Raw genomic sequence first — 9532 nt, forward strand, 5'->3', positions numbered from 1 at the left:
CACCCCCACCCTAGCCTGGCCCATTCAGGCTGGACCGGAAGCACGTGGCCCCCCACCCTTGTGGTTGCCTGGGAGACAGGGCTGTTTACCAGCAGGGACTGAGCCGGCGACAGCGGGGCGGATGGAGCGGAGCTGCGAGGTGAGCGCTGCCGGGCCTCTAGGCCCCCACGGGCCTGCCCAAAGCCACCCGCGACCAAAAAGGGCCCGGAGGCCCCTGGGTGTGTCTCCCGGGCGGGCCTCCCCCAACCCGCACGGGGCGAGCCCCGGGAGACAGGAGAGGGGCCCTGAGAGTAGAGGCTATTCCTCAGGGGCAAAGCCAGCCTGGCCAGAGCTCACCGTTGCCAGAATTGGACACCTCCGGGGCTCTGCGGGAGACAAGCCGAGGGGCCTAGGAAACCGTTGGGCCATGCCCTCCTGGCTGGGCAGTATAGACGGGGCACAGACCCAGAGGGACAAAGGAACATCCCGTCAGTCACATGGAGAGACCGGAACCAGATCTGAGCCTCCCCCAGACCAATGCTCTTTCACCCAAGTCAACTCTCCCTTTTTAGATGCTCTTTCTTAACACCCCCCCTCCAACCCCCACCCCCACCCCCGCAAATCCCTCCTGCTGCTGCTTCAGTTTGTCTCCTTCTAGAGTGGTCAGTACTTGTAAATAATTGAACTATGCCCCTCCACCTGCCCGCTCTCCTTGGAATCATTACCAATTCCTTTTCCAAACCTTTGATCACAATTTCTCCACTCCCCCTTTAAACGTGGCACTGTGCATAGGACAGTGTATTCTAATCATCAGTCTGGGTAGACCTGGGAATGGCACCCAAGTTTTCTCATTCTCAGGCCAGCTACCATTTCCTGTTGGTTCTCCTGAGCGATTTCATCCTGAACGCCTCACCAGGAGGGGGTGGGGATTGGCAGGGGGTAGTATTAACTGATAAATATTTTTAAAAGACCGATTCAAATGTATGCATCCTTGGTACATACCAGCAGATGGAATGTGGGTGGTTATATTTTATTGCATTTACTGTAAGTTTCGATTTGGGTTGTGAGTGAAATACGGTGGTCTGCCCTAGTGGTGGGAGGCAGGCGCCCCTTGGGAAGCAGGACTATGGCTTTAGCGTCTCCTATCAAATTTTCCTTCTTGCCAGTTGATTTGGTGATTGATCTTAAGGAATGAACGCACCTGCCCTTTGTGCAGCTCCTTGGAAACAGGCCTCTGATGTTTGTTTCCTGACTCCAGCAGGCCTCTGGGGTGCAGCTTTTATGTTTAAGTAAACAGGCCACTTGCCTATTCAGCTGGCAGCTTGATGGATGCCTACGCCCAGATCTTGTCAAATCACTTTGTGGTTGGGAGTCTGCCAGGCCTAGAGGTGGTGAAGTGAGCTGAGCAGGGATAATGATGGGTGCTGCAGAAGCCTTCCTGGACTGAGGGGTGCTGGGGAGGAGTGGGGGGAGGGGGGCGGCAGAGGAGTTCAGGACCCAAGGTGTGACTATGAAGGCACAAAGTTGGCCCAGGTCCCGGAACACCTGTTTCCCCCACCTCCCCTCTCCATGTGCTAGATCCTGGGGAGAGCTGGTCTTCCCGCCATGTGACAGATGGTCCCCGCACTGGGGAGGAGGCAGTGGGTTATGAAAGGTTCGCCGGAATGGTTTTACCTGAAGGAGGTGTTAGTCTCTAAATAGCCATGAGTGGGCTTATAGGAATTAGTCATAATTGAGGTTTTTCTCTGAGATAGCTCACAGTCATGTTATCTTATGACCAGGGTGTCTTGAATATGACACCCTCTGAACATGGGTAATTATATAGTACCAAAAGGTATAGAAAGTGCATGCACATACTCAAGTTTTCCTGTTAAAAATAATTCAGCAGAGAGCCCGGGAGAACACATGACGTTCCTCGTTCCTAGTCAAAGTTGTTAAGGAAGAGGTTTCTAAGTTACCAAACTTACTGACAGTTAAACCTTCCTGAGGCATGTGTGGGAGTTGGAAGCCAAGTCTGTGATCACTCTGCAGAAACTGTGGCAAATGAACAGCCATTCCTCAAGGCGGGAGGCTGGGCAGAGAGGGGGAGTTGGTTTCCCAGTTGAGCTTATCTTCGGCGGAACAGTTGGACGATTATGACCTCCTCACGCCCTCCTGATTTAGAGTACAGAGCTGCTTAATTACAAGTGCAAGGCTTTAGAACTAAACTTAAAAAACAAACAGACAAACAAAAACAAACCCCACCTTCTTCAGAGTTGATCAGAAATTAGATGAAACCAACAAGGAAGCTAGGCAGGCTTTTCTGGTGCCAAGGAGAAGGCACTGAACTCCCCAGCCGCCAGATTGGGTGTGAAAGACGAGTGAGAAGTGCGAAAAGGGAGTGTAGACAGACTCAGTCTGTGAGTCCGCGAGAGCAAACAGAGGCCTTGAACGAAGAGAGGGGAGCTTTGTTCCAGATGTTGAACTGAGTAGGACTTCAGGAAAATACAGGGATATTGCGCTTTGTTCAGTTGTGGTTTTAGTGGGGTGGAAGAGGATACTCCCTAAAGTTGCAATAATGGTAATATGCGCAGAATGGTAACATTAGAGCCCAAAGCTAAGGGGCCTTGAATTACATTGTTCAGGATCCTGTTGTGAAGGTAGCTTGGAGTTAAGTGAATTTGAGGTAAGTACAAGATGAAAGTGTGGACTTAGAAGGGATTTGTTAGAAAGCATTTATTTCACATTTCTGAGGCCATTTCAATAGGCAGCAGCTCACTGAAATCAACCTTCTGGCATTTCTGTGCAGTGGGTGGGGCTGGCATGAGTCCCATGATTCACCAGCTGGTTCGAGTTGACTCGGAGCAGAACCAATGTTCCCAAGGCCCCCCGGGGGAAGAGCTCTGAAGCAACAGGTAAGTCTTTTGGACCTAAAATAATACAAGCACTGAACAAACAAAACCAAAACCAAAAGCAAAAAAACCCTTACCATTTAATCCAATCTTTATTATGCCCCAAGCCTGGTGCTTATGGCCTTGCCTATGTTATTTCCTATTACTATCCTCATGTTATAGAGAGCGAGACTGATGTGCAGAGGTGTTTAAATAATGTCTTCAGGGGCAGAGAGCTAATTCTGCAGATGAGGAAGGTGACATACCAGGAAGGTGGAGTAACTGCCCTGTGGTCACACAACTAGCTTGCGGCAGAGCCTGAAATAGAACCCAGGTCTTATGATACTGGGGCTTGTGTCCTTTGCACCCATGCTGCTTCTTGGGGACCATGAGGCACTGGGAAGTTAGCAGAAGGTCTTTAGAGGGCTGGGAGAGACCTGGTCAGCCTGTGGGCAGAGCGAGCAGGAGTCACAGTGGTCAGGGTTCAGAGGGAGGCAGGGAGCCCAGGATGTTGCAGTGTCCCGGGAAGATGTAACCAGGAACTGGGAGGATGAGGCGGTGGTGACCATGTTAGTGAAGGGGCCACCAAGATGGCGGGAAAGAGGAGGGACCTGATTTGGCACTTGGGGGCCTGCACAGAGATACGCTCACGTCTCCCACGGTGCTTCAGAAAACTGCATCCGTGTGATTTCACAAACACTCGTGAGCTCCCCAGGTGGCAGAGAAAACACAGAGGTCCTCGGTGTGTGTCCATGTAGTTGGGAAGACAGAAACACATAGTGAGACAGAATGTTATCAGTGCTGGGGAGACACCCAGCCTGGTCCTCAAGAACAGGACGGTGTCACAGACCTGACTTCTATTTCCGGCTCTGCCGCCAGCTGGCTGTGTGACCGGGGGCAGGCCCTCTACCTTTCTGGCTCACAGGTCTATAGAATTAGCAAGTGCCCAGAGTTCCCCTCGGAGTTGGTCTAGGATAGCGTTTGGTGAATCGCGGGATAGTGGCCCGCGGGCCCAATCTGGCCCTCCACTGTGTTTTTGTGTGGCTCATGAGCTAAGAATAGCTTTTATACTTTTAAATGGTTGGAAAAAAAATCAAAAGAATAATAATATTTTGTGCCACTGAAAATTACAAGCAATTCAAATCTCCCTATCCATAAACACAACCACATCTGTTCATTTAGATCCCGTCTATGGCGGCTTTCACACCAAAAGGGCAGAGCTGAGTAGTTGTGACAGACCAAATGGCCCGCAAAGCTGAAAATATTTACCATCTGGCCATTGACAGGGAAGGTGTGCCGACTCCTGGTCTAGAACCAGAGGGCCTCCCTGTGAGTGCTGGCCACCCTTCACGCCTGGTGACAAAGTCAGGGCAGTGGCAGGCTCCTGCATTAAGTCATATGTGCAGACCCACTAAGCAAGGTTGAACGAAAAGACAGTAAGAAGGAAGATGAAGTAAAGGCAGGCTATGTGGAGACGGGAGAAGAGTGAGAAAAGGATTGAGGGGAAAGGGAAAATGGGGGTCCCAGAGGGTGGCTCTTCCACAGTGAGCGCTGCACTGAGCCAACCGCTGCCCCCGCCCCCTTTCTAAAGGGGGTGCAGAGAGAAGTCTGCTGGTCTGCCATTCAGCTTTGAGGGAAGACGCTGAGCCTGGTTCCCTGAGTGCTAACACAAGCGGGCTACTTCCTCTCTTTTGAGCACAGGTAGCTCCTGGTGATGCTGGTTTACGTATGGTTTCTGGCTGTTTTTGTGCTGCAATGGCAGGGCTGAGTAACTGGCGCAGGCCACGTGACACACAAAGCCAAAAATATTTATAGAAAAAGTTAGCCAACCTCTAGATTGTCACACGGCTTGTTCCTTCTCATCATTCTGGCCACTCAGCCTAAAGCCCTGCCTCCCCTCCCCCCCAAAAAAGAAGAATTAGTCCCCATGCTAGTCGTTCTCTAATGCAATCCTTGATTTTCTTCATAGCAGTTATTACCCTTTGACAATATCTATTTACTTGTAGGTTTAACACTTGTCTTTCCTCACTATAATAGAAGTTGCAATAACTTGGGTCCACTGATATATTGCAGTACCTGAAATGAGTGAATGTATGAATGAGTGAATGAATGAATGAATTGCAGCTCATGGCCCTGTCTAGATGCCCTAAATCCAGAGAGAAGGCCCCCTGCCGTCCCCTACTTACTCCCCCGCCTGTGGCCAGTTGGTTTATTCTGGCACCTGGGGATTGAATACCTGGGATCCAGAAGTCCCAGGAAGTTTAACCCACGGCCTTTCTCTCTTTTCTCCTGCTTCCTTAGGGGTCTTGAGAAGCAATGGCCACAGAAGCCCCTGTGAATCTTGCGCCCCCTGAGTACAGCACTGCTGTCAGCACAGCAGCCAGTAGCTTCACTTGGCAGCCACACTCACTAAACATGCACGTCACAAGGCCCAAGTCTGCCAAGGGACGTACACGGCCGAGTCTGCACAAACCCCAGGGCATGGGGGGGTGCTCTCACCGCACACCAGCTTCTCCACCTCCAGCCATTCCCTGCGAGTTGCCAACCAGCCAGAAACTGGGAGCCTGCGCACCCAGATCCCCAAACCAGGGAGCTCCCAATGAGGTCCCCGAGCTGCTGCCGCAGGTGCCCATAGGGGCTTCCTCTTCCCTCAATAAATATCCAGTCCTTCCTTCCATCAACAGGAAGACCCTGGAGGAGGGAGCTGTGGAAACAGTCGCTAAAAAGGCCAGCTCACTGCAACTGAGCAGCATGCAGGCTCTTTACCAAGGGGAGCCCTGCGCCATGAAAACAAGCAACGACGATTTCAGAGCTCCAGCTTGCCCCGCAGAGAGGAAACTCATTGTCGAAACCAGGAGACAGGGCTCCTCCCGGGCTGGAGACCTCGAGGAACCATCCGATCGAGAGCCAAGGCTGCTGCTTGCTGTCAGATCACCATCAGGCCGGAGGTTCGTCCGCCATTTCCGGCCAACTGATAACTTACAAACTGTCATCGCCGTGGCTGAACACAAGAACAAGGCCACCTACCAACACTGCAGCATTGAGACGATGGAGGTGCCCCGGAGGCGTTTCTCTGACCTCACCAAATCTCTCCAAGAGTGCAGGATCCCCCACAAGTCGGTGCTGGGCATCTCACAGGACGATGGGGAGGGGTGGCCCTGTGTCCACAGCCACGCAGCTGGGGTCCTGGGTCTCTGAGCAAGGGGCACACTCGGGTGCTGTGGCCCTCTGGGCAGGTGGTTCCAAGTGCCATGTGAACCTGGTGCAGCTGCGACTCTCGGGACTCTTCACGCATCTCCTCTGAAGCAGTGAAACGTGCACGTGCACCCAGTGCTCTAAGAAGAGTCTCTTCCTGTTGTTAATTTCTCTCCACCCCTGGAGTGAACTGGCAGGTTACCAGGGCTGTTCCTGGAACAGCTGTGGCCAGGCCTCCTCCTTCCCAGGGTTTTGGGTCCTTTCCGGAGCACCTGCCTGCCTTTACAATGAACTCTCACTCTCTCGAAGCCAACGGTTTGCCTTTCTGTATTTGATGCAGGATTAAACTCTTCCCAGAGAGGATTCTAGTCTGATAAATAACCAGGGTTCAGGAAATGCCGAACTGGCATTTGTATTTCTTGCAAGCATCTTTAAGAAACTGGCAGTGACCCCGTCTTGGAAGCAGCCCTTTAGCTGGGTTCAGGTAGCTAGAGTTTCCTGGGGTTTGCTGTTTGTGGGAGACCGCTGCAGAGGAGAGAGCAGGTCTTTTGCACGTACAGATCCCCCACTACATCAGCATTTCTAAAGCAGCCTGAGGGCTGGACAGCAAATCGCTCCCACAGCCATGGATTAGCCGGTAGCTACTTTTAAATGGAGACTGACCAGGTTTACAGCTTCTGGTAGCTCCTCCCTGTGTGCAAAATTCATCCAAAACCAAGAAAATCCAGTGTCATCTGATACCCTTTGCTTTTGTCGGGAATGGGATCTTTTGTAGTTGTATAAACCTACACTTCTGTACAAGTTTGTACTGGAGGCCCCCTTGGCTTGTCTGGGCCTGGATCCGTTGTTTCATCCCCCAGTTTCAGTATCTCCCCTGCTTCAAACACAGGGGCTCCGGCAGTGCCCCTGTTCGTTGATTAAAAATCTGGTGGGGCCTCTGTTCTCTGATTAAAAATCCTCCCCCAGAGGAGAAGGGCACCTCAGTTTGGTGTCACTTGCTGTGCCTGTGCTAAGAGGCCATATGCCCCAGTGCCTGACTGATCGGCACGAAGCACGTGTGACCTGAGCCTGGAGCTGCACTGAAGACCGCAGAGTCTTGTTTTGCCAACTCTGAGTGGTGATGCAGACAATCTGCCAAAGTTCTCTTGTATTGCGAGCTCAGCAGGCCTCCCACATCTCATCTGGATTCCCTCTGTGGCCAAATCACTACTCCGAGTAGGGAAACGTGTCCCCCCGCCAAGAGCTCGGCCATCACGAAGCCCTGAGTACTGACAGGCACACACAGAAGGCATCATTCTAGAAGCCTATCCTTGTTGCTACCTCAGCAACAGGAAATCTTGTGCTTCGCTAAGGAACGTGGTTGGACATGTTACTTCCAGCTCATTGATACTTAGCCATGGAGATTAGCACCATCATCCTTTCTTCCGAAAAAGGCTCACCTTGTCCTAACCACATCCCACACCACCCAGATCGCTCTAGAATAGGTTGTTTCTGAATGTTTTGCAAAGTTCCTTAAGTCCATCAGGGTTTGGTCAGCAGCTCCTTTGACTGCAAAGGTCAGCTGGGGCTTGCAGGGCCTTGGGCAGCCCACACAACTGGCCAGGTCGCCCAGTTACTGACCATGGCAGCAGGGACGGTGGCTGGAGCCTGGTACTCACAGTACAGGAACTTCACCTCCCACCCAGGACTCAAGTACATAACTGCCTTTGATCTAGCAGGCTGGGGTGAAGAGCCACCCACAGAATCACTCCGACTCTGTGGTAAGAATAAAATCCCACCCACCTGGGACTTGGTAATTTCACCAGGCAGGAAATCTTTAGAAAACTTCAGCGAAATGGGGCACGCTTTGAAGGAGTTAGAGTCTTCTGCGCTTAGGGGTTTGCTGCTGCTCTTGAGCTTACAATTTTGGGGCGGTTAAAACACATGGAAGGCAGGAAGCATAGGAATATTTTAGGATATGTGAAAAAGCTAGATTTGAACCAGCTTAATAAACTTGTTGTTTTGTTTTGTTTTTTTGGACAAAAGATGATGAATCTAACAATAAAACCCGATTTGTGTGAAACTGAGTCGACAGAGAAGCGCATCTTGTATTTTATCCCGAGACTTCGGCTCCCACACTCGGGTGGACAGAGGGGCTGGTCAACCTGACCTCCGGTTTTCTCCTTGGCTCTGCTGGTGGCTCTGCACGTGGCTCTGCCGGTGGCTCCCAGTGCTCTTCCCCAGGCCCCCCAGAAGCCCACCCCTCCCACCGCTCATGCTTGCAGCTCATATCATAGGACTAAGCTTGTCTGTATAGGAGGAGTCTCCTGAAATCCTCCTAAAAATCATTCCTTTCGAGGTTGGCAAGAGCAGCAGACTGTGTCAGAATTTCAGGGTCCTTGATGGTTTTGCTTGTCACACTGCCAGTTGGGCACCCTGGTCTAATGGGCGAAGCTGAGCCCAGAGCACGCCTCTTGGTGGCCCTGGGTAGGTCAGCTTTACCCACTTTGTGGTCACAGACCTCAGTCACTCACTTAACCAACAGTCACTGAGGGCCTGTCCTGTGCCACACACCTGGCGATCGGCATGGGCGCCCTGGCAAGAGCGCCCGGGCAGGACAATGTGGAACCTCCTCTGGACTCACAGCTCAAACCGGCTGACGTCGGCTTTGTCCGGAAGGGCCTTAGAGTGGGGCTCAGGCTAGCTTGCTGTTATGTCTTCTCCCTATCTCGTGGAAATGCAAAGGCAGCTCTTTTCCACCCTTTCTAGTGATGACCCTGGCAAGATGGCTCACTGGGGACATGAACTTTGCATAGGACAAAGCTCCGTGACAAGTTCTGCCAGTGGATCCCCTGATCAAGTCCAAAAGGTAAATTAGTCCTGGTGGCAGAAGGAACAGCAGGAGAAATAAGTGACTCATCATTTAGCATCCAAAACATTTTCACCAACAGATGGCAGGTGGTTTTAACACAACAGTCCTTGCCCTCAAAGTACCTGGGGACCCAGCCAACAGCCGTCAAGCCGGGGCAGCCCTGCTGGAGAGATGGCCTGTGAACATGACCGGGAGCCAGCAGTCACCCCCATAGATCCCACATAAACTATTTCACAAGCAGAGAAACTAAGACAAGCCTGGAGGCAGTCCATTCCAATGAAAACCCTTCATGACTAATGACAGATCACTATCACTATCATGCATTGCAAAAGTAGGCGTTCTACAAACTGAATTTTGCTTTTGTTCATGCTCTTATCTGCCATTTTAAATGGTTTTGAATGTCAAACAAAGCCCTGTCCCAAGAGGCAAAAATGTTTCTCTGGACAGAATTTTTTTATGAAGGTCTTCATGGTAAGTGGAGATAAAAGGGTGCACAGTTTTCCTGTAGTGTGGGGTATATTTTAGACGAGCCTTTTTATAGGGTAAGAGGATCTACGTTTCTGCCTTTTCAATGGAATTGCAAAGAAAACGAGATTCTTTTCCTTTAGCGTTAGTTTGGAAATTATTCTGAGACTTA

General features: G+C 51.2%; 2 protein-coding genes across 3 annotated transcripts in view; one reads left to right on the forward strand and one right to left on the reverse strand.

Annotated features, from left to right (window-relative positions):
• The window catches only part of PLA2G2C (phospholipase A2 group IIC), a 19009-nt gene extending 18549 nt beyond the window's left edge, over positions 1 to 460 (reverse strand). For both annotated transcript variants that reach the window (XR_002126685.1, XM_019666649.1), the window contains exon 1: positions 337 to 460. The gene's annotated coding sequence lies outside the window, so the exon portion shown is untranslated. The remainder of the gene's footprint in view (positions 1 to 336) is intronic.
• On the forward strand, positions 58 to 8105 carry UBXN10 (UBX domain protein 10). Its single transcript, XM_019666647.1, has 3 exons — positions 58 to 139; positions 2768 to 2873; positions 5151 to 8105. Exon 3 carries the CDS (start codon positions 5166 to 5168, stop codon positions 6045 to 6047), a length of 882 nt encoding a protein of 293 aa, XP_019522192.1. The 5' UTR covers positions 58 to 139; positions 2768 to 2873; positions 5151 to 5165; the 3' UTR covers positions 6048 to 8105.
• The last annotated feature ends 1427 nt before the right edge of the window (positions 8106 to 9532 follow it).

Source organism: Hipposideros armiger, unplaced genomic scaffold, assembly GCF_001890085.2.
Source record: "Hipposideros armiger isolate ML-2016 unplaced genomic scaffold, ASM189008v1 scaffold_477, whole genome shotgun sequence".
In the NCBI taxonomy this organism is placed as follows: domain Eukaryota; kingdom Metazoa; phylum Chordata; class Mammalia; order Chiroptera; family Hipposideridae; genus Hipposideros; species Hipposideros armiger.

Bases quoted from the DNA above. Each gene is read 5' to 3' on its own strand.
- UBXN10 (XM_019666647.1), top strand. From the start codon at position 5,166: ATGGCCACAGAAGCCCCTGTGAATCTTGCGCCCCCTGAGTACAGCACT.